Below are 25,105 nucleotides of genomic sequence, written 5' to 3'. Positions count from 1 at the left end.
GAAGTCGTTTAGCACAGCGCCTGCTCTTTTGTCTGTCCATTTTTACACGCTAAGTGAGCTAATTGCCAACAAGTCTGGCAATCAGCTCTGGGTTAGGAATATCAGGCCTGGCTTATAGCAACGACAAGATCGACAAAGTGGGCGTATTGTTCATTTCTTTTCAAGTGCACAAGCAAGCAGCATTCTGCAACAGTGTTGTGTCTTCCGGCTTTGTGTCCTCATTCATTTTGCGCCAACGCGTGTATTAGCCGCCTTCGTGCTGTTGTCGACATCTGCAGAGTTTTCAATCATTTCAAGGCGCGAGCCACTATGAAGAAAAGCGTGTGCTGCCTTAGCTACGCCATTCCCAGCCAGTGACGCCGCGGCCCGCCTGCATGAGTTATCCTAAGCCAGCCCTCCACGCCCCGATATTGAGAGCAGATCTCGCGAAAGCCTCAGAGATCACGACTTCAGTTCGCTGCTGATGTGAGATCATGAAAGGGTAGCGGAAGTCTGTAACACCGCTCACTACACGCGAAGGGAACAAATCTGTCACAAAGTCACTGCCCGTTTAGCCTGAAAAGGGCCACCGTGTCGCGCACTGACGGAGTTTTTCGTAGAACAGAAGTCTGCGGGAGACCCAGCCAAACTGCTCCCGCGGTAAAATGCCTGCCTGTACGCGCCTCCTTAGTCATCTTTTCATGCAACGTATTCCCATTTACTCATTGCAAGTTCCCAGCGCGCGCACGTGCGTTCGCACGCGCTTCTCTGTGAGCCAGGATTCACTGCCAAAACATTGCGTAACATACCCACGCGGCTGTCATTCTGCAGGCGCACTCCACGTGATGGACCGATCTGTGGGTGAGGTGCTGGCGGCGCTGCAGTCCCGAGGTATGCTCGCCGACAGCGTCGTGGTGTTCGCCAGTGACAACGGGGGCGCACCGCTTAGCAGCCAATTAGTTTCCAACGCCGGCAACAACTTTCCCTTGCGCGGCGCCAAGGAAGACGTGTGGGAAGGAGGCGTCCGGACGCCGGCGGTCTTCTGGTACGGACGTCGCCGCGGCCGCCTGCCGCGGCCGCCATCGCAGCACGTGATGCACATCGTCGACTGGGCGCCGACTTTCTACGCGGCCGCAGGTACTGTGCACAAACTCAGCGAGTGAATTGACTAGCGGGCGAGTCGTTCCATGTCACCTTGTCCCAACCTTTGCACGCGGCCATCTGCGATGGACTTAAATGCTTCTTTATTCATTTCAAGCTAACACGAAAACAATTCTTCATAAATATTATCGGCAGGAAGAAAATTATATGAACGGCGCGTCTTCACCAACTGCAATTTTTCGCAAGGAAGAAATCTATCCCATATGTGCTTACAGCGCAAGGCTAAACGTAGATAGATGAGAAACTGCAAGGACAGCGATGACTTTCCCAACTGATTTTATTCGCAGAAAGAAAGGTTTATAGGACTGTGCAATGAAAACAACAAAGTGACAAATACAGAAGCACTTTTGTCACCTAAGCATACCGCCTAGAAATATTGTTACTACTACGTCTTATCGACAGAACGTGTGATGTTCAAATGAACTCTATTGGTGAAGGCACTTGATGACACACTTACGCCAATAGTTCCATGTCACGCAATCCCGGCAGCCTAAATTATCTATCTTGTAGTTCTCTCCCCGTTCTTGCCTACAATTACGCAGCCTTCACGCTTTGGCATGCAGCCACACTCTGTGCAGTGTGCTGCAAAATGCTCTCCTACGCCGCGCCGCCTGACATTATTATCACGTTCACGTAGACAGCCATTCACGCAAAGTCCGTTCTGCCCAACATAGCGTTCGCCGCCCGGAAGTGCGACCTTCTGCACGATGCCTTCTGCTCATCTGACGTGTGGCCTTCGATGTTGAGTCCGGCAGCAACGTGGTAGTACGCCTTCCTGTGTTTTGTTTTACATAAGCCCAGCAGCTTTTAGGGGACCGAGAACAAGACTAGGATGCTCACCTGCTGGCCTATCCTCTTTTCAGGCATTCAGACACAACGCCCATATCAAGCGGAACTGCCTGCTTCTGCCACTGTGTGCTCTGCTGTTTTGCTTGGTTTCCTCTGATGCCACGTCGTACAGTTTTCTTTTCAGTGCTTTGAAGGCGCTCTCCGTAACAGATATGAGCATGTGCTAAGAGTATCCGTAAGTGACAAGGTTCTCGACATGCCCTCGCAAACCCGTTGGAAGTGACAAGAACTTTCAAATAAGGAGAGCAAATCTTGCAGATAGCGATTGAGTCATAAAACATATCAGATTGCATCATCAGAACTTCGAAGTACTATACTTAGTGCTTTGCAGGGAACAACAGACGGTGCCCTTATATGGAATCTGAAGTACTATACTCAGTGCTTTGCAGGGAACAACAGACGGTGCCCTTATATGGAATCTGTTTACCAAATCGCTTATAGCCGCATACTAAACATAGGCCCACTATAAATCGTAGTGGTGGGGTCCGCTGCGTTAAGTGCGCGAGCATGACTGTTTCTCACCTCGTGTATAACTGATGTCCAAAAGACATTTTAAAGGGTTCCACTGAATCGTAACGTCAGGGCTACCATTGACATTGGTAGCACTTCCTCGGTACACGAATAGTGCTACGCAGCACGTATTATGGTGCGAACGATGCAGTGACACACGAGCTCGTCGATAGCTGAATGAACGCACTAAAGCTCCGGATAAAGTTCTCGTTCTTTTTGTTGTTGTTGTTGTTGTATTCAGGGTAACTTGTTTACGAAAGTCATTGAAGATGTCATTGAAGATTGCATGTGCATATTCATACCTAGAAAACTGTTCAAAAAGCCGAAGTAGCTTTATTGGTTTTCTAGAGAACTTAAATTGGCAATAAAACTGAAAGACAGCGCACACTGAAAAGCAGAGCGAACTGGCCTTAGGAGAAGTGAAAACTTGAGTTTAGGTGCTGTCGGGGGCTGTCGTTGAAAGTTTTATTTTGACCATGATCACGGTAACCACATTGGACGTGTTGAATCCACCATGACACGTAATTCAATAAACTTCTAGAGCTACGTGCGCTCTCACTCTTCTAAAAAGAGCGCCGCAGATGTGTCTTTTGTTGATTAAAATGTCGATGTTGTCTTGAACACTGCTGACGCGTTTGCAGAACATTTCTTTTTTGTATTTTGTGTAAACGATTCTCCTCAAACTTCCCTCTCAATCTGTTATGGTGCGTACGCTATCAATCAGTGAGGATTTTGTTCTGAAGTGTGTGAAGTGCCACAAACCTCCCCTTTCTTGTGGCGCTGATGGCATACTTCCCACCCTCCTTAAGACGTACGGAAGCATACTTGTCCCGTTTATCACTAGCATGCTCAACAGACCGCTCAAGTGGAGCACGTTTCCCAGTGCTTCGAAGGTAGCACTCGTAGTGTCCGTACACAAATCGGGTGCTAGACGTGCATCCACTAACTGCCAATCTAAGGGCTATAACGTAAAAATATTCCAATACGTTTTTATTCCGATCTCCTCACGTCAAATTTGCGTAACCGCCGACGCAAGCATCGGGCGGTGACCCACAGCGTTGCCTCAACAGCCCAATCAAACGCTCTCTTAGTTTATAGGAGCTGACCTTTCTTTGCTTTCTAAATGAATAACACTGCTTACAATGAGCGGCTTGTCTTATCTAATTCGCTGACAAGAAGCGGTGAGCACCATCAAGTGGAGGGGGATTCGATGGGGCCGAGCCACTGCACTGAAAATCGATAACCGGATGAAGAGGGTGATGCCGGTGTCTGCGATTGGTCCGCTTCCCCTTACTTAGCTTGCGGTGGCTTATTGAAAATCGCAGCGGCGTGCAACGGAAGATTAAGAATGCCACCAGAACGGATCCTCACCAAACAAGAGTTGGCAGAGCCACGTCGTATACGTGCCGAAATGGCTCGATAACGTTATACTGGCACGGAGAAATGTTTATTATACGCAAATAAATTCATGATCCGGGGCCACTCCCAGTAGCTAGTGCCAGATTAATCAGTGGGTAGTCATCTATTCCTTCCGGAACGAGGCAGCCTGCGGCTATTCAGAGAAAAAAATCCGTTTTGTTCTGCGTATTAATGCATCTTTAATGCGTACGCGTCACATTGATGCGGTGAATATTCGTGGTTTTGTGACGTCGCGTGACAGGCAGGTGAAGTGGGTGCAGCCCGAAATCTTTTGACCAATAGCCGAGGGCTAATAGCAAAAAGGCGTCGAATGAAAAATAACAATTTTTTTTGTTCGGTCCAATCACGCATAATCAGTGTGCGCACGTCATATCAGATGGTTAGCTATCGCGGTTTTTGTGACGTCGTGTGAAAGACAGGCGAAGTGGGGGTTGCCCAAAAAAATGTTTTGACCAATCGTGGAAGGCTGATTGCAAAACTGCAATAGAAAAGTTTGGAATAGCTTTACGTCATAGGCACCCAATATCTACCTACTCTCGGCGCTGCGTCAAAAGTGTTTGAATCTATATTGCATTCCCGGCGTTTTGTTAGTGCTAAGGACATTTTAATAGATGAACAGCATGACTTTGTAGCGGGCAGCTCCAGGACAACGAACTTGGTCACATTTATGACTCATGCTTCAAGTGTTGTACATAGAAGGGGGCCAATTAGACGCTCTCGACTTTGACTTAAGCAAAGCATTTCATGTAGCTTGCCATGAGCTCCTTATTACAAAGCTCACGCAGATTTCCATAACTTCTTCCATCACTGCCCTGGCAACAAATTGCCTGCGCAAAAGGTCGACACTTCGTTCGCATTAATAGGCAAATTTCTATTAGCTATGACCCGCCGTGGTTGCTCAGTGGCTATGGTGTTGGGCTGCTGAGCACGAGGTCACGGGATCGAATCCCGGCCACGGCGGCCGCATTTCGATGGGGGCGAAATGCGAAAACACCCTTGTACTTAGATTTAGGTGCACGTTAAAAAACCCCAGGTGGCCGAAATTTCCAGAGTCCTCCACTACGGCGTGCCTCATAATCAGAAAGTGGTTTTGGCACGTAAAACCCCATTATTTAATTTTTAATTCTGTTAGCAATGAGGTCACTAGCGCAGTTCCTCAGGGATCTGTTTTACAGTGAGGCTGTTAAGGGCTACTTCCCCACTATCGTGTCCGCGTGTAGACAAAAATCCGGAAGATAGTGCAATACCGGGCTGACCCGCGGCGGAGGGGCAGTTCGCCATCAATAGGCCCACATACACAGCTTCGCTGGTCATCCTTCTTCACAGAGTGGAAGGACACTGATTTCTGGCCCTTTTCTCTTCCTGGTGCTCATAAATGACAGTTCATCTGCAATTCGACGCTCTTCATTCTTTATATATGCTGATGACCTGGAGCTATTTAAGACTGTCATCAGTGTTCACGACTGCATTTACCTCGAAAAAGACATCTTTTTTTCCTCTTTCAGACTGGTGCAGACACAGTGAGCTACTCTTAAATGCTTCCAAAACTACGCTAATAGGCTATATGTGGAAAAACACACCTTGTGCAATTTTCTTACACACTTCGGAATGCTCCATTGCCCAAGGTCGATGGAATGGAATACCTTGCTGCGTCCGTCGACACAAAACTAAGCGTCTCTTCACAGGCTAAATATGCGAAACGAATATCGAGCATGCAAAGCGAACCGTCCGATGTGGTCTCGAACTCTTTCCTAGCTGACGGCACAGCGGGGGCACCGCACCTTCAGACATCAGACAGACTACACCAAAATGGCGGCACCTGCTGGTGTGCGGGGCTTAGTGATAGCGATTTCAAATTGAAATTTACATTTCAAATATGTGCATGTTTGTGTGTGTGTGCGTGCGCGCGTGCGTGCGTGCGCGCGCATTCATTTTATACCATTTCTGAATGTTTCGTACATATGCCTTGCGGCAAATCGCCGAACATAAAATACCTACAATGCAATTTTAGACTAAGTAAAAAGCTAAGTTTTCATACCTAAAGTGAAAAAAATACCACCATTACCACTCGCCGGAAGCGCCGCATGACTAAAGAGGAGCGGCTCTTGGGCATGAACTCCGAGATTAGCTGGCGCCTGCGGCTTCCCGCGGAGCGCTCACAAATTTCGGAGCCGTTACGCTAGGTCTCACGGCTTATGTTAACCACCAGACGCAAGTGTCGTCTGCTTGAGTGCTATTTAAGGCCTCCAGTAAAAGAAAATTGACGATTACCAGTCCTGCACCTTTGCCAAGGTTCCGTCAGTATAGTGCCATAGGCTCATAATTTACTACCAATTTCGCCAACGTAAAGTTTAATTGCACTTGGGCTTAAAGTTTTATACACCTATTCACTTTTGCACTTACTGTTGTTTCTGCAAGGTGGAGACGTTTCGGACCTCGGCGACGTGGACGGAAAGAACCAGTGGGAGGCGCTGACTGAGCGCAAATGCATCGACCGTGGGGACGTAATCCTGGAGATTGAAGGCCGGAACGAGGCGGCGGCCATCATCTCCGGCAGGCAAGGAATAAATTTTATGATAGAAAACCTTCGCACGGCGGTCAATTGACACTTGTCTAGAATGCGTTTTCGTGACTTCACTGATGACAAGGCGATAATACGTGGGGCCAAACCATCTGGATGCGATTCTGCACGGCTACACTTACGAGATGCCTCTTCACCTCTCGCCCTGCTGGTCGCCACAATATCTGGCTGCTGCCTTCTCGTGAGGAGCACGTTCTAAACAAGTGTCTTGAACTCTGCACGAACCCATCCCACCGAAAGACACGAGAAACGCAGAAATTGTGTTATCAGGAAATCGCCGACCCGATATGACCTCATATTTTTCAAATCGGAGCAGAGGAGCATAGCTGTGGTATCTGATTGCGGCATTTCTAACTACGAAGAGCGGTTATCGTCTAGCAAACGAGTCCATTGGTTCGTTCATGCCGTCGCATCGTTCATGTTTTCCACCGGGAACGGCGCAACATGACGTAAAAGGAGTCCGCTCCTTCACAATGTGAGAATATATTTTAACGCGAGCTACTTGCCACGTAACGCTTGTGATGAAATGTTTTAGTTTTTTTTTTTTTTAGTGTGCACTTTACTTCCGCTGTTTGTACTGCGTTTAGTGGTCATTAGAAGCAGACTGACGCATATCCTTAAGCAAACTGCTTTAATGCGATAAGCATTGTTTGCAAACTACCCACTTTGCGGTATGTATCTAAGCTATTTCATCTAGTAACTCAAGCTGTCTGCTAGTAGCTTGCGCTAAAGTGCTCTGGCAGCTGTCTGGCCTTTAAAACACCTGCCGGCGTTGCACAACTGGTAATGCGGACGCGGAGCGAAAGCCTTGATTGAGAGCGTGTCAGCCAGTGTTGCCGGCTTTCTCTTTTTGTCTAGCGTCCCTGAACGGAGACAAAGAAGCCGTTAAGAATTAGATAAATTTGGCCTCAATGTCACCAACATTGTGGCTAGAAGGGCTGAGTAAATTTTGTAAACTGACCCTTGTAACGTTTAACACCCGAACCCTCTCGAGTGAGGCCAGCTTAGCAGGATTCTTTCAGGAACTATCAGACGTCGTTTGGGACATCATCGGCATTAGTGAGATTAGAAGAACTCGGGAGGTCTATATATTGCTCAATAATGGACTTGTTGTCTGCTGTAGAGGTCTCCTAGATAAGAAACAATACGAGGTAGGATTTCTAATCCATAAGGACATATCGGGCAGCATTGACGAATTTTGCAGCAATAATTAGAGGGTAGCTGTAGCCGCAGACAAATTTAATGATATGTATACATTAACGGCAGTACAAGCCTACACTCCCACATCCAGTCACGGTGATGAGGAAGCAGGCCACTTTTTCGGATATGTTGGATTAGGGATGACAGAACTGCAAACTCAGTATGCTGCAGTAATGGGCGACTTCAATGCAAAAGTGGGGGGAAAGCAGGCTGGTGAACAAGCAATTGGCTTCTACGGCGTCGATTCTAGGAACGCTAGAGGAGAGATGCTGGCATACTTCGCAGAAAGCAATAAGCTTCGAATAACGAACACCGTTTTCAGGAAACGTAGCAACAGTAAGTGGACCTGGAAAAGCCCTAATGGGGAAACAAGAAATGAAATTGATTTGATACTTTCTGCTGATCCCAGCATAGTTCAGGATGTAGAAGTTACAGGTAGGGTAAAGTGCAGTGATCATCGGTTAGTGAGGGCTAGGATTCACCTCAATGTGAAGAGAGAAAGAGCAAAATTGGTCAAGAAGAAACAGGTAAACCTAGAGGCAGTAAGGGTAAAAGCAGACAAATTCAGGCTGGTACTTGCAAACAAATATGCAGCCTTAAAGCAGAATGATCATCGTGTCATAGAGCTAATGAATGAAACCGTAACTAGGCTGCCTTCAGAAGCAGCAATTGATGTGAGAAGCAAGGCACCAAGGCAACTAGTAGGCAAGCTATCCCAAGTAACAAAGGACCTAATAAAGAAACGACAAAGGATGAAAGTGCCAACTCAAGAGATAAGATAAAATTCGCGGAACTATCAAAACTGATCAACAAGGCGAAAATAAGTGATATTCGAAACTATAATTTGAGAAAAACTGAAGAAGTCGTAAAACATGGACGCAGCCTGAAATCAGTGAGAAGGAAACTTGGCATAGGACAAACCAAGATGTATGCACTGAAAGATAAGCAGGATATCATCAGCAATCTCGAAGATATAGTAAAAGAAGCGGAAGAATACTATACTGACCTGTACACGACCCAGAGGAGTCGGGATACCTCCATTAGAAACAGTAATGAACAGAATACAGAAACTACTCCTATAACTAGCGATGAGGTCAGAAAGGCCTTCCAAGACATGAAACGAAGAAGAGCGGCAGGAGATGTAATAACAGTCGATTTATTCAGAGATGGAGGAGACATAATGCTTGTAAAACTGGCGGCTCTTTATACGAGGTGTCTATCGACTGCAAGGGTCCCGGAAAACTGGAAGAATGCAAGGATTATTTTAATCCGCAAAAAGGAGGACGTTTAGCAATTGAAAAATTATACAGCCATTAGCTTACTCCAAGTATTACATATAATATTTACCAAAATAATCTCCTATAGAATAAGGGCAACATTGGACTTTAGTGAACCAAGGGAGCAGGCTGGCTTCAGGAAAGGTTACTCTACAATGGATCACATCCATGTCATTATTCAGGTTACCGAGAAAACCGCAGAGTACAATAAACCTCTCCTTATGGCTTTCATAGATTACGAAAAGGCATTCCATTCATTAGAGATATCAGAATTCATAGAAGCATTACGTAATCAAGGAGTACAGAACGCTTACGTAAATACCTTGGAAAATATCTATGGAGGTTCTACACCTACCTTAATTCTGCACAAGAAAAGCAGGAAGATGCCTATAAAGAAAGGGGTCAGACAGGGAGACAAAATCTCTCCAATGCTATTCACTGGGTACTTGGAAGAAGTATTCAAGCTATTCAACTGGGAAGGCTTAGGAGTAAAGATCGACGGCGAATATGTCAGCAACCTTCAATTTGGCGATGACATTGTTCTATTCAGCAACGATGCAGACGAGTTACAACAAATGATTGAGGACCTAAACAGAGAGTACGTAAGAGTGGGGTTGAAGATTAGTATGCAGAAGACACAGATAATGATGAATAGCAGGGCAAGGGAACAAGAGTTCAGGATTGCCAGTCAACCTCTAGAGTCTGTGAAGCAGTGCGTTTACCTAGGTCAACTAATCACAGGGAACCCTCATCATGAGAAAGAAATTCATAGAATAAAAATGGGTTGGATCGCATGTGACAGACATTGTCAGCTCCTCACTGGAAGCTTACCATTATCACTGAAAAGGAAGGTGTACAATCACTGCATTTTACCAGTGCTGACATATGGGGCAATGACTTGGAGACTGACAATGAAGCTTGAGAACAAGTTAAGGATCGCGCAAAGAGCGATGGAACGAAGATTGCTAGGCATAACGTTAAGAGACAGAAAGAGAGCGGCTTGTATCAGAGAAAAAACGGGTATAGACGATATTCTGCTTTTCACCAAGAGAAAAAAGTGGAGCTTGGTGGTCATGTAATGCGCCGGTTAGATCACTGTTGGACCATTAGGGTTACAGAATCGGTTCCAAGAGAAGGGAAACGCAGTGAGGACGGCAGAAGACTAGGTGGAGCGATGAAATTAGGAAATTCGCGGGCGCTAGTTGGAATAGGTTTGCGCATGACAGGGGTAATTGGAGACCGCAGGAAAGAGTCATTCGTGCTGCAGTGGACATAAAACATGATCATGATGATGGTGATGATGATGATGGTGATGATTCATTTGTAACGATCGCTAAGCGATGAGAAGTGGTCAGGCTGTTAGTTTGAATTCGATGGACAGTGGCCTGCGGTCTCGTGAGTTTCCTGTGTGGTACAGGGTATATTCTCCTGTCCTCTTTATGTAGGTTAGTAAGTTTGTTGTAAGAAGTCACTACCTCTCCTATCGGAGGGTCCGGTTCGAGGGAGAGCGCGACCCTCTTTGTTAACCCTCGGGCCCCATTATGCGCTGGCTCGTTGCCGAGACTTTCCTAGTGAGCGGGGAACCAGACCAAATCGATTTTGGTTCGGTCATCATGGTTGAAGTTTCCCAGCATCTTGGCTGTATTTAGTCCCACACTGCCACTCGCAAAGTTAAAAATAGCGCTCTTATAGTCACTAAGGACAGTGTGGGTAGTCGGGTTCCGAGCCCAGATGCCCGTCTTGGTTTCCCTTTGTGCCATGTCTTTTAGTGTCCATTGTATCGCAACACAACCCCCAGCGGCAGACGCACCGTCCCGGTGCCGTTAGATATATGTGGCAAGCGGAGAGCTGCAGAGCTTGAGCCTCGCGGCGTGGAGGCTATCACTGGTGGTCGGAACCGAGGACGTTGCGAGGCTGGCTCGAACGATTCCGTGTCTTATGCATATCAGTAACTTGGCGAACCACGCGATATGGCCTTTGTAACAAGACAGCAGTATCTCGCAAATGCCTACTCGACGGGAAGGCGACCGAAGCGGCACTGGGCACCCGGTGAAAACTGCACTTCACAGTGACAGAAGTCGCAGCGACGATTCTGGCTCTCTTATGACACTGATAGGCGAGCGCGTGCACATTTTCAGCGTGGTCATCGCGAGTGAATGCATCACGCGCATATTCACATGTCGAGGTCATAATCGACAGTATACACTCTAAAACAAAATTACACCCTTTGGGTCGTATCTTGCCGCACAACAATAATCGTCATCTGTCCTGTCCGCATTTCCTGTCTTTAACGATGCGAGCCCGGTACGTCCCAGTAGCGAACGGCATGCGCGTTATCAGCATGACATAGCATTTCCGACAGGAAAGTAGCGGACGCGGCGTTTTCAAGAATAAAACGCAAGCAACGCAGATGACGATTATTGTTGTGTGGCAAATATACACCCCAAAAGGGTGTAGGTTTGTCTACACTCTTAAGCAAAATTACATCCTTTTGCCACACAACAATAATCGTCATCTCTCGTGTCCGCATTTCCTTTCTTTAACGCGGCGAGCCCGGCACTTCCCAGTAACAAACGGCATGCGCGTTATCAGCATGACATAGCATTCCCGACAGGAAAGTAGCGCGCGCGGCGTTTTGAAGAAAGGAAACGCAAACAATGCAGATGACGATTATCGTTGTGTGGCAGAGATACACTCCAAAGGGTGTAACTTTTAAAAGAGTGTATAGTATAGCAAAGTGTCTACCGGTAATGTCTGTTCACGGCCGCACAAGAGGCAGAACGGGGAATTGCCGGCATTGTCAATGCGAGAATTACAGGCGAAGGTAATGTAAGGTAGAGCGAGGTCCCAATCGCGGTGATCGTCTGAACCGTATTTCACCAGCATGTCGACAGATATGCGATTCAGTTGCTCGGTCAGGCCATTGGTTTGTGGATAGCGGGAGGTGATAAGCTGATGCTGGATAGAGCAGACGCGCATGATGTCATTAATGACCTTAGGTAAGAAGGTACGGCCTCGGCTTGTGAGCACTTGACGTGGAGCTCGATGCATCAAGATGACGTCGTTTAGCAGGAACTCTGCCACATCAGTAGCGCAGCTGGCTTGGAGAGCGCGTCGGATGGCGTATCTGGTCGCGTACACTCTAAAAACAGTTGCACCCTTAGGGGTGTATATTTGTCCCACAACAATAATCGTCATCTGTCTTGCCCGCGTTTCCTTTCTTTAACGCTGCGAGCCCGGTACTTCCCAGTCACGAACGGCACGCGCGTTATCAGTGTGACGCAACATTCTCGACAGGAAAGTAGCAAGCGCCGAGTTTTCAAGAAAGGAAACGCAAGCAAGGCAGATGACGATTATTGTTGTGGGACAAATATACACCTCAAATGGTGCAAACTGTTTTTAGAGTGTAGTCAGCAGCGACAGCAACCCACTCGTTCCCCTATGTAGATGCCGGAAAAGGGTCCGTGAGGTCCAAGCCGACACGAACGATTGGCTCCATACCCATGCGCCATGTCTCTTAATTAAGAGTCCGTTGTATAGCAATAATATCACCAATGATTCTGTCTCGTCGCTACAAAAAGGTGCCGATCGCCAAAAAAAAAAAAAAAAATGTGTCTCGCTCTCCGGCAAGCCGAAGATGCCGCCCCAGTCCAAGGACTTCGAGCCGCCTCCTGAGGCCACCACAACCAAAACTGCCGGACCGCTCATTTTGATAAAGTTTATTTTCTTCTTGTTGTTTCTCAAGTAACCACGAAATTGCGAAATCTAGCAACCAGATCGCTGAAATGTAAGCACTGCGCCCAACGCTACCAGTAGTACGAACCACGGTTACGTAAGCGTAGAGAAAACGAGTAAACCTACGCACGCGCGACGCGCTGCTGAAGTAAACACAACGCCTGCTGTCTAATACAGAGGATGAGGAAATTAAAAAAAAAAAGCTTGACGTCACATTAGCTTTGAACAACCTAACCGGACGACGAGGGAGAAAACGATAATCAGCCGATAAATGTCGCACTAAGCGAAGACACCCGACTTCGAACCGAAAAAACGATCGCGCGTTTTTTTTTATCCGGACATTCTAAGCACTGCGCTAGTAAGCGAATAGTGCCATAATTTGATTTCGCAAAATCCGGCGTTTTTTTTTTCTTCGGGCTCATCTTGCGCGCGGTTGCACAGCGCCCTGCCGTTGATTGCACTGCCCTAGCTTAGTACAGTGATATGCGGACGGTGTGACGTTCCGCACATGCACTGTAGGCACGCTTTTACTCTGCTGCACTGCCCTTCGCATAGCGCTGCACGTGATTTTTCTGCGAGATAGGCGGGTTTCTCAAGACAAATGGGGGGGGGGGGGGGGAATTTGGCAGAATCCGTCTCGCGATGAGTGTAGGCGCTAATGCGATTAGCATTCAAACAATCTGGCGACACACCGTACTGCCGACGGCATGACGATGTACGCGTGACAACGGCTGTCTGTCGACGATGCAATGGCGGTGACAATGGCGGCATAATCTCGTTTGAATGATAATAGCGTAATTACCGATATAAAAAAAGCGCTAGCCACGCAACTAACCGTTTAATGGGCAAATCTGTGCTCAGCAAAACGAGGCTCAACACAGTGATAGCACACTCGTCTATCGTTGAAAATGCGATCTGCGGATCAGACGCATCGCCTATGTATAGATTGCTCGATGCACCTTTCAGCATGACCGTTGGCGCTGGCGTAAGTGCTAGAATGTGATAGTGGCGTCGCGCACACTATCCGATTACACAAGGTTCGGCGGCAACATAGGCAACAGATAGAACCAGCGATAGCATTCGACAAGCTTTCCGATACAGAAATGCGCGTCTTACACTGAGCGATAACACTTCACATTTATTATGCTGTGAATGACGGTCACCGGAAAAGATGACTCAGTACGTGTGGCAATAGAATAGCGAAACTCCTCCCACTGCTTGCATTCGCGACCAATAGGTAGTGAGTCCTATGTACGAAGGAAAGACATAGGGATGCGTCTCGTCATGCGATTCGATGTACCATTGTCTCGTACTTTTGTGTTGCGAAATATTGCGCAATGATACTGCACGCAAGTCATCGCAGGCGCTAGCGTGCTTACCACCACATGAGCAAAGGCATAGATTTCTGCGACCAACACTCACAACCTCACAACGCTTATACTGGGAGCACAATTTGGCGTCGCCTTACGTCAACAAGTCATGATTGTGACGCCCTAATAGCAACATACGATGTAGTTATTTCGAAAAAACCGTCGTAGATCCAAAACAAGTGTGCCGTAAAACGTGCGGAGGAGTGACACTTCTGTAATGGCACAATTTATGTAGCTTCAACGGTACTGCCTGGAAAGTGCCAAAAGGAATATATATATGTATATATATATATGTATATATATAAATATATATATATAAAAGGGCTAAGAGCACCCTCAAGTTCTGTGTCGTCGGCAAAGTTATCAGAGGGCATAGGCGGAGAGTTTGCATTCTTTCGGAAGGGGGGGGGGGGGGGGGGAGCGATTGGCTTTCCGAACTCCATATATGTATATATTTCTTGCACGTGAACAAATTTCGCGTGACCTCGAAGAATCGAGAGCTGCAGTGACGGCGTTATATGAGTATATACAAGACCTCATAGTAAGAGAAAGTTCAATTCCACAGCCTGAGTCACCTCGGTGGTGTAATCCTCCTTCGTGTAATTGTCGCATACTTGGCTATCACTAATACTCCTTCGCCTTTCCGGCGGAACTGCAGCCTCTCTCTCTCTCTCTCTCTCTCTCTCTATATATATATATATATATATATATATATATATATATATATATATATATATATATATATATATATATATATATATCTATCTCTCTCTCTCTCTCTCTCTCTCTCTCTCTCTCTCTTGTGAGTCGGAGTATAAGCGCGGCTGCGCATGACCGCTGTTGATTCTGATTTCGAGTGAATCCGGCTTGAGCTCACTTCGGTTACTGAGTGAATTATACGGTGTCACCCCAATTATCCTACACGAAGACCTAAAAGAAGGGCAGTTGCGTTACTCGAAGAAAACCTAGTGCTTATTGTTTCCAGTACAGTGGAGTAGCCGCCAGTAATTCATTCCTTATTGATATTTAATTTAGTAATTGCAATAATTATCAGACATGAGAAGTACTGTCCTAATGTTCTAAGTGTCAATGAGGCATTTGTAGACACCCCAAAATGACATCTAAATGTGGTGTTTTCAGCGACCTACTGATTGCGTGCAATTTTTTCCGACTTGCAAGGAAACCTCACGAAGTATGAAAAATGCCACATGAGTGCGCTCCCACCCGCATGACAAAGCAGCACCCTCAAATAAGCTGATTGAAAGCACTTGCATTGCCGGTCGCAAACCCGAAGAGAGAGCGCATCAGCTTGATAATGGCATGGAAGGAGCATCAACAGCAGGTCTCGCGGCTTCCCAGCTATTCCTTCCTCTCATTTCTACATCACACATATTATCACTCTCTCAAGGCCGACTGATCACATTGATAACAAAAGCCCCTTGATAACGCGGCCGAAGCGCCACTCTGACCACGCACGAAATGCGAAAAGTAATTTAATAGCTAGGCTATGTTTCAAAATCCCCGCATTGCTCGCACCGCATCAAAAGAGTGCGCGCGAAGCTATATTTCGCGCCAAAAAATTGCTTCGGACCAAAGCCAAATTAAAGTGACCGTTTTATTTTACATCAAAGTGTATGCGTGCTGCAAAAACAAGTTCGTGTCAAAAAATTAAAGCGAAATGAACAGACCGGGAAGCAACCAGCGTACAAAGAAAAGGCAAATCCAATTCGTTCAGGAAAGTAAATATACGACTTCTCAATGAGCCGAATTGGCAATCAGGATGTTTGTACACAAAAAAGACATCAGATTTCAGTGTCCCTTTATTATCTATGAATTCGTAAGCTCCGTTGAACACCAGCCTAGAGGACGTGTTCGAATAGGTCTTCTTTTGCAGCTACGCAGTACTGTGTCCATTTTATCACATCTTCAGTGGCTTTCTTGATGACCGACGCCGGAACTCTACTGCAGACGCTCGTTATCCTTGCCTTGAACTAAGCTGACGTCTGTCTCGATCACGTAAGCACGATCTTTCACATAACCCCAAAGAAACAAATCGAGCGGAGGAGGTCAAGTAACCTAGCCGGCCAATTTATAGGCTCGTGCCTTTCAATCTATTGCGCTTGAAAAGTCGCGTCCAGCCAGTTTCGTGCTCGGCTGCTGCTGTGTGCTGGCCGTCCATCTTGCTCATACCACAGAAGTGGAAGACCTGACAGCAGGACTTCGCTGAGAAACTCATCCACCACTCCTTCAAGGTTTTCATCCACGTAACGCTGTCCCGCCAGTGTGCGATCGAAGAAGATGGGACCGAATATACCACTGGCATAAATACCGCACCACACGTTGAGCGACCACTGGTACTGGTGCCGATTGCGTTTTACCCAGTGTAGATTGGAGTCCCTCCAATAGCGTGCATTATGCAACTTTACCTAGGCGTTTCTGCGAAAATTGGCTTCATCTGTGCACATGATGTTGCTCAAAAAGTCCGGTGACTCATCAGCTTTCGCGAGGACGCAATTCGAGAAATCTAGACGATTGTACAGGTCTCTTTCTTCTTCTTGGTGCTGGTTATGGTGGTACGGGTGAAAGGCCGTCATTTAGAATCCTCCTGGGATTCCTGGTACCTGGTACCTGGGATCGCTAAACTGGTACCTGTACGGTAAACTGGTACCTGGGATCGCTAAGTTTCCCGGACCTGGGCGTAGGGTGGCAAACAAGACCGATGATGTCGGAATGACAACCAGGGACTGTTCCAAGGAGCACGAGCGCAATTGTTGGCTGTTGCGGTGCCAACAGAGGCTGGTAACGACGCTCGCTCTGTTCGAGGTGATAATAACTGGTGAATGGCGGCCGCAGAGGGGAGAGGACAGTACGGTTGTTACAATGGTGACCATCGTGACCGATACGCCGGCAGGCAAAAGAGATTCGCCGATCGTCTGCGGTTCGCCACTCGGCTGGATATCGGTAGCGTGCAGGACACCGCGGACCAGTCGGTGGACCTGGAGGATGAGACAGCTGTGAAGCGGCAACGGTACATACAGAATGAACTCGAAGATTAGCTAGTTCTTCGGCGGACCTGGACTTTGCCTGCACAAATGTTGCTGTAGGCAGATTGTTCAGCTCAGTGGGGCGGGAAAAAGCGCTGCAGGAGCCATGGCTTCAAAGTCTCGCCGCACGTATATCCGCGTCAGGTCATCTGATGATGGTCGCTGTACTCCTAACATGTGTTCACAAGAGGATTTCGCAGCTGTGTTCGGCAGACGTGCGAACGGCGTTGCAATGCGATGACTCTTGGCCGGCTCAAAGCGTTGACACTTTCTTATGATGTCCTGTACTGTGTCACAATTTTCGCAAATGAGCAGGTTGAAAACATCGTCAGTGATCCCTTTCAGCAGATGCCCAACCTTGACTGACTCAGCCATATGCCTCTCGGCCTTACGGCACAGAGCCAGCCCGTCGTGGATGCAAAAGACGTACGATTCTCAGGACGTTTGGGCGTGGGTCGCTAGTTCTTTCTTAACGGTGCTCTTCCGCCCTGTAGGACGGCCGCACAAGTCGCTCAGCTTCTCTTTGGACGTGTCCCAGTCTTTTAGCTCTTCCTCGTGGTTGTCATACCACACCTTCGCCGTGAATTGTAGGTAGAGGACCAAATTAGCCAACACGATTGTCGAATCCCATTTGTTGTCGGCGCTTACACGCTAATACGTGGCGATCCAGTCTTCTAGGTCGAGGTGGTCGGTGCCGCAGAACGTTCCTGGATCCCGCGGCTGAGCCACCACAACCATCGGGGTTGTAAGCGTTGATGAGGGCCGCGCCATATTGGGTCCTTTTTCGTCCGTCACGTTGTGCAGTTCGAGATGACCACTGCAGAGCTCCGTTGTTTCTCGTGGGTACCCCACACCTCCACCAATTTGTTACGTTGAAGAAGTCACGTATAAAGATGTATTTACGATATTTGCAAGAGAGACAACGATGCATAAAAAAGATTGCTGTCGAGACCGATTTTACCTCTACACGTCAAATCGTCTTCTGACTGGCGCCATTCTTAACAATATATTGTCACGTGGTCGTGACGTCAAAGAACACAGTAGCAATACTGTGGAACACAAAACTAACTTTTATTGGGCGAACCTGTGCCCACAAAAGAGGCTACACTTATAGCACAACGATAGCGGCGAACACGGTCGGCGATCGTCGAAATCTGATCAGCGAGTCAAGCGCGTCGGCTTTTATACAGCAGTCGTCGAATGTTCCAGACTAATCGTTCGGACCCGCGTACCTTCCACAAAGTTCTACACCATTCGCGTCACACGATGAAATCAGATAACACTACGTTCGGCGACAACAGATAGCCGGGTAGAAGTATCGATAACTTTCCAGAAACTTCGGATACATGCAGGCGCGTCCCGCGCTGTGCGATTACATTTGTTAGGTGGCGAAACGTGGTCGCCCAATAAAGATAAGTACACGTGTCAATACCCCCCTCTTAAGGAAAGCATCGACCCGATGCTGCATACAAACGAAATAAGGAAAAACACCCGTAGCAAAGAAAACAACAAAATAAGGAAGTTCGTCAGCGTCCGTAAAATGGTTTCAGACGCACCACGTGGACCACTTCAGATCGTGCGCGGTGCCGCTGTGAATGCGAAATTCCGTCTGGCACGACCTCATAGTCCAGTGCGCCAATACGTCGAATGACCTTTTAGGGTCCGAAATTGCGGCGCAATAGTTTCTCACTCAGTCCTCGTCGGCGTATCGGTGTCCAAACCCAAACACGGTCGCCGGGCTGGTACTCGACGAAGCGTCGTCGGAGGTTGTAGTGTCGGCTGTCGGTCCTCTGTTGGTTCTTGATCCGCAGGCGGGCGAGCTGTCGGGCTTCTTCGGCGCGCTGGAGATAGCTAGCGACGTCAACATTCTCTTCGTCAGTGACGTGGGGCAGCATGGCGTCGAGCGTCGTCGTCGGGTTCCTGCCGTAAACAAGCTTAAACGGCGTGATCTGTGTTGTTTCTTGCACCGCCGTGTTGTAAGCGAAGGTTACATACGGCAGGACCGTGTCCCACGTTTTGTGCTCGACGTCGACGTACATTGCTAGCATGTCGGCGAGGGTCTTGTTCAGGCGCTCCGTGAGACCATTCGTCTGCGGATGGTAGGCAGTTGTCCTCCTGTGGCTTGTCTGGCTGTACTGCAGAATGGCCTGGGTGAGCTCTGCTGTAAAAGCCGTTCCTCTGTCTGTGATGAGGACTTCTGGAGCACCATGTCGCAGCAGGATGTTCTCGACGAAAAATTTCGCCACTTCGGCTGCGCTGCCTTTTAGTAGAGCTTTAGTTTCAGCAAAGCAGGTGAGATAGTCCGTCGCCACGACGATCCACTTATTCCCGGATGTTGACATCGGAAACGGCCCCAACAAACCCATCCCAATCTGCTGGAATGGTCGGCGAGGAGGTTCGATCGGCTGTAGTAATCCTGCTGGCCTTGTCGGTGGTGTCTTGCGTCGTTGACAGTCTCGGCATGTCTTGGCGTAACGGGCGACGTCGGCGGTCAGACGCGGCCAGTAATACCTTTCCTGTATTCGCGGCAGCATCCGGGAGAAACCGAGGTGCCCAGCGCTTGGATCGTCGTGTAGGGCGTGCGGTATTTCTGGACGCAGCGCTGACGGTACAACAAGAAGGTAGCTGGCGCGGACTGGTGAGAAGTTCTTCTTCACGAGGAGGTCGTTTTGTAGCGTGAACGAAGACAACCCGCGCTTAAATGCCCTAGGGACAACGTCGGTGTTCTCTTCCAAATACTCGACGAGGCCTTTTAGCTCCGGGTCTGCTCGTTGCTGTTTAGTGAAGTCTTCCGCGCTTATTATCGCAAGGAAGGCGTTGTCGTCCTCGTCGTCTTGCGGCGGGGGATCGATGGGGGCGCGTGATAAGCAGTCGGCGTCGGAGTGTTTTCTTCCGGACTTGTATATTACCGTGACGTCATATTCTTGTAGTCTGAGGCTCCACCGCGCCAGCCGTCCTGAAGGGTCCTTTAAGTTAGCTAGCCAACACAACGCGTGGTGGTCGCTGACGACTTTGAATGGCCTGCCATAGAGGTAAGGGCGGAATTTAGCTGTAGCCCAAATGATGGCGAGGCATTCCTTTTCAGTCGTAGAATAATTGCTTTCCGCTTTTGACAGCGACCGGCTAGCATACGATATCACCCGTTCAAGTCCTTCTTTCCTCTGGACTAGGACGGCACCGAGGCCTAGGCTACTGGCGTCAGTGTGGATTTCGGTATCGGCGTCCTCGTCGAAGTGTGCAAGTACCGGCGGCGATTGCATGCGTCGTTTGAGTTCTTGAAATGCCTTGGCCTGCGGCGTTTCCCACTTGAACTCGACATCACATTTGATTAGATGTGTTAGCGGCTCCGCGATGCGTGAGAAGTCCTTGACAAACCGCCTATAGTAGGCACACATGCCAAGGAATCTGCGCACTGCCTTCTTGTCGGTTGGCTGCGGGAACTTTGCGATGGCAGCTGTCTTCTGTGGGTCGGGGCGTACTCCTGATTTGCTGATGACGTGGCCTAGGAACAAAAGCTCATCGTAAGCGAATCGACACTTTTCCGGCTTCAGAGTGAGCCCTGATGACTTGATGGCCTCTAGTACTGTCGCAAGCCGCCTCAGGTGATCGTCGAAATTTCCGGCGAAGACGACGACGTCATCCAAGTAAACGAGACAGGTCTGCCACTTCAATCCTGCTAAAACTGTGTCCATCACGCGCTGGAACGTTGCAGGCGCCGAGCACAGTCCGAATGGCATAACCTTGAACTCGTAGAGGCCGTCTGGGGTGACGAAGGCCGTCTTTTCGCGATCTCTTTCGTCGACTTCTATTTGCCAATAGCCAGACTTGAGGTCCACTGACGAGAAGTATTTAGCGTTGCATAGCCGATCCAGTGCGTCGTCTATCCGTGGGAGGGGGTATACGTCCTTCTTCGTGATCTTGTTCAGACGACGATAATCGACGCAGAAACGCAGGGTTCCGTCCTTTTTTTTCACCAAGACTACAGGAGATGCCCGCGGGCTTTTGGACGGCTGGATGATGTCGCGCAGCATTTCGTCGACTTGGTGCCTTATAGCTTCACGTTCTCGCGTCGAAACTCGGTATGGGCTCTGGCGGAGAGGTCGAGCGCCCTCTTCGGTTATTATGCGATGCTTTGCGACTGGGGTTCGTCGAATCCTTGATGATGTCGAAAAGCACTCTTTGTATCGTCGAAGTAGACTTCTGAGCTGTTGTTGCTTAATCGTGGGGAGACTTGGATTTATGTCGAAGTCTGGCTCGGGAACTGCGGTCGTCGGGGTAGATGCGGCGGAATGCGAGAGGACAAACGCATTGCTGTTTTCCAGAATTTCCTCGATGTATGCGATCGTCGTGCCCTTGTTGATGTGCTTGAACTCCTGGCTGAAGTTTGTCAGCAACACTTTCGTGTGTCCTCCGTGCAGTCGAGCGGTCCCTCTTGCGACGCAAATTTCACGGTCTAGCAGTAGACGTTGGTCGCCTTCGATGACGCCTTCTACGTCAGCGGGTGTTTCGGTGCCGACCGAAATAAAAATGCTGGAGCGAGGCGGGATGCTCACTTGATGTTCGAGCACACTCAAGGCGTGGTGACTACGAGGGCTCTCCGGCGGTATCGCATGATCTTCCGACAGCGTTATTGACTTCGACTTCAGGTCGATGACTGCGCCGTGTTGGTTGAGGAAGTCCATGCCGAGAATGACGTCTCGTGAACACTGTTGGAGGATAACGAAGGTGACAGGGTAAGTCCGGTCGTGGATGGTAATTCTTACCGTGCACATTCCTGTCGGCGTAATCAGGTGTCCTCCAGCGGTCCGAATTTGAGGGCCTTCCCATGCAGTCTTAACCTTCTTCAACTGGACGGCGATGTGTCCACTCATGACTGAGTAATCGGCGCCTGTGTCGACTAAGGCGGTGACTGCGTGGCCGTCTAGAAGCACGTCGAGGTCGGTGGTTCTTTGTCTTGCGTTGCAGTTGGGTCTTGGCGTCGGATCACGGCTGCGTCGTGTTGAACTGAAGCTGGTACGACGCGTCGTCAAATCGTCTTTCGTCGGTGTAGTCTTGGCTTCCTGACTTCCTCGGGACGGCGGGGTGTCGTTATTATGTCGTCGAGATGGTTTCTTCGGCGTCTTCGTCGGCGGCGGAGGATCTTCGTCAGTTCGACGAACAGCAACCGCACCTCCATCGGTTGCTGCTTTTAGTTTTCCGGATATGGGCTCGCTGACCGGCCCCGGGCTGGGCCAGTGTATGGTCGGCGCTGCGGCGAGAGGTAGCGGCCTGGTGATGGCGAACGCGACGGTCGTCGAGAGCTCCACTGAGTAGCGGCGAGGTAGTCGGCGATATCGCGAGGGCGTTCACCTTGCTGCGGGCGCGGAGCGTTGACGGCGAACCCTCTCAGTCCCAAGTCGCGGTATGGGCATCGGCGATACACATGGCCGGCTTCTCCGCAGTGATAGCAGAGCGGGCGGTAGTCGGGGGCTCGCCAAATGTCTGTCTTTCTCGGGTAGCTGCGCTGGGCGACGGGTGGGCGCGCTGGCGGCGGCGGCGGTGGTCGACGGAATTGCGGCGTTGCAGGGCCCTGCCGCGGTCGTGGAGGGGGACCTTGACGGCGGGCGACGACGGCGTAGGTCATCGCTTCTGGCTGGGGCTGCGATGATTGTGGTTGTAACTCGGGAACTCCGAGCGATCGCTGAACTTCTTCTTTGACAATTTCGGCGACTGTGGCCACTTGAGGTTGCGATGAAGGGAAGATCCTTTGAAGCTCCTCTCGTACGACTGCCCTGATGGTCTCGCGCAGGTCGTCGGTGGCCAGTGACTGAACTCCGGCGTAGTTTGTCGAGCTCGTGCGGCGGTTGAATTGCCGGTTCCGCATTTCGAGTGTCTTCTCAATGCTCGTGGCCTCGCGAAGGAACTCTTCTACGGTCGTCGGTGGGCTTCGTATCATTGCGCCGAAAAGTTCCTCCTTTACACCACGCATCAGCAGGCGGACTTTCTTCTCCTCGGACATTTCCGGGTCGGCGTGGCGGAACAGACGCTTCATTTCCTCAGTGAAGATCGCGATCGTCTCATTCGGCAGCTGCGCTCTGGTCTCCAGTAGAGCTTGGGCTCGCTCTTTTCGCACGACGCTTGTAAATGTTTGCAGAAAGCCGCTTCGGAACAGGTCCCACGTCGTCAAGGTGGCTTCTCGATTCTCGAACCACGTCCTGGCGGCGTCCTCTAATGCGAAATAAACATGTCGCAGCTTGTCCTCGTTTGCCCAGCTGTTAAATTTAGCGACCCTCTCATACGTTTCCAGCCAGCTTTCCGGGTCCTCCAATGTGGAAGCGCGGAACGTCGGTGGTTCCCTGGGCTGCTGCAGCACGATGGGGGACGCTGGGGCTGCCATTGGAGTTGCCTTGGGCACAATCTTCTTGGTGTCAGGTCCGTGCTCCGGGGGCAGCTGTTGAAGACGGCGGCTTGCTCGATGTTCCGGGACGGCGCTGGTGTTGTCTTTGCGGTCCGGGCTTGAGTTACGGCTTGTCGGGGGCGTCCAGTACATGAAGGTAAAGCACCTCCACCAGATGTCACGTGGTCGTGACGTCAAAGAACACAGTAGCAATACTGTGGAACACAAAACTAACTTTTATTGGGCGAACCTGTGCCCACAAAAGAGGCTACACTTATAGCACAACGATAGCGGCGAACACGGTCGGCGATCGTCGAAAATCTGATCAGCGAGTCAAGCGCGTCGGCTTTTATACAGCAGTCGTCGAATGTTCCAGACTAATCGTTCGGACCCGCGTACCTTCCACAAGGTTCTACACCATTCGCGTCACACGATGAAACCAGATAACACAACGTTCGGCGACAACAGATAGCCGGGTAGAAGTATCGATAACTTTCCAGAAACTTCGGATACATGCAGGCGCGTCCCGCGCTGTGCGATTACATTTGTTAGGTGGCGAAAAGTGGTCGCCCAATAAAGATGAGTACACGTGTCAATATATACATATATATATATAACCATATCGTGAGAAGCCAACAAAGACACCAAGGCACACATAGGGAAAATTACTTGTACTTACTAATTGAATTAAAGAAATGATAAGTTAATGGCGATGAAAGAGGAAGAAAAAAGAACTTGCTGCAGGTGGGGAACGATCCCACGTCTTCACATTACGCGTGCGATGCTCTCCCCATCCACTTTCTTGGGTATTTATGTGGTACTACTAGAACTAACCTTGGGGGTGTTAGCGTAGTGTTAGGTGGTATGAACCTGGGAGTGCTAACCTCAGGATATATATATATATATATATATATATATATATATATATATATATATATATAGTGCAACCGTTGAAGTATTTAAATACGAGTTGAGTCAAGAAGAGCTCGTAAAATAGACGTTTCTGATACTGATATACTGATATTAAAACACGTCGTCATTGCCACTCACCAGAAATGACGCAGAACATGTAACTTTGGGAACCAGCGTGGCTCCTCGGAACGACGTCCCAGATAAGGCGGCATCAGTGGCCCACTGAAGATCTCGGAGGCGGTGTAGAGGGATTTTAGTCACATCCGCTAAATTAACTACTACCAGGTGCACTCGTCTGCCAAGGTGCAATTACTGTTGTTAATAAAAAAATTAAGCAATACCCATTCCATAAACTTGGTGAGAGTGCTTTCAATAGTACTGTAAAAATTAATGTGAAAGAACAATAATAAAAACGGAAGCTGTTCCTTTCTACTGCAGAATTTTTTTAAAGAAAGAAACAGATGTTATTTTAACAATGTGCGTTGATAGGCTTGTTGGTTCATTATGAAAGGAATAAAGAAAAGCGCAAACCACGAACGGAACGCAGATTCAGAGAGCTATTATTATCAGTGTTCCTGTGAGCCATTACTATCTAGCATTCGAATTATCGGCAAGAGCGGGTATATTCTTGCGAGAGAGAAATTGGAAGCGTGCCATATTAGAAAGAATGAGAAGACCTGTATAAGTGGCAC

General features: G+C 48.8%; 1 protein-coding gene across 1 annotated transcript in view; it reads left to right on the top strand.

Annotated features, from left to right (window-relative positions):
• LOC129385805 (arylsulfatase B-like) overlaps positions 1-25,105 on the top strand; it is an 86,491-nt gene that overhangs the window by 57,677 nt on the left and 3,709 nt on the right. Inside the window, exons 10-11 of the mRNA XM_072289499.1 lie at positions 811-1,116; positions 6,337-6,475. Of these exons, the coding sequence (XP_072145600.1) occupies positions 811-1,116; positions 6,337-6,475 (445 nt within the window). The remainder of the gene's footprint in view (positions 1-810; positions 1,117-6,336; positions 6,476-25,105) is intronic.

Source organism: Dermacentor andersoni, chromosome 7 (genome assembly GCF_023375885.2).
Source record: "Dermacentor andersoni chromosome 7, qqDerAnde1_hic_scaffold, whole genome shotgun sequence".
Classification (NCBI taxonomy): domain Eukaryota; kingdom Metazoa; phylum Arthropoda; class Arachnida; order Ixodida; family Ixodidae; genus Dermacentor; species Dermacentor andersoni.
Note: the sequence above shows the minus strand (reverse complement) of the source record. Positions and strands in the feature narration are given on the sequence as shown.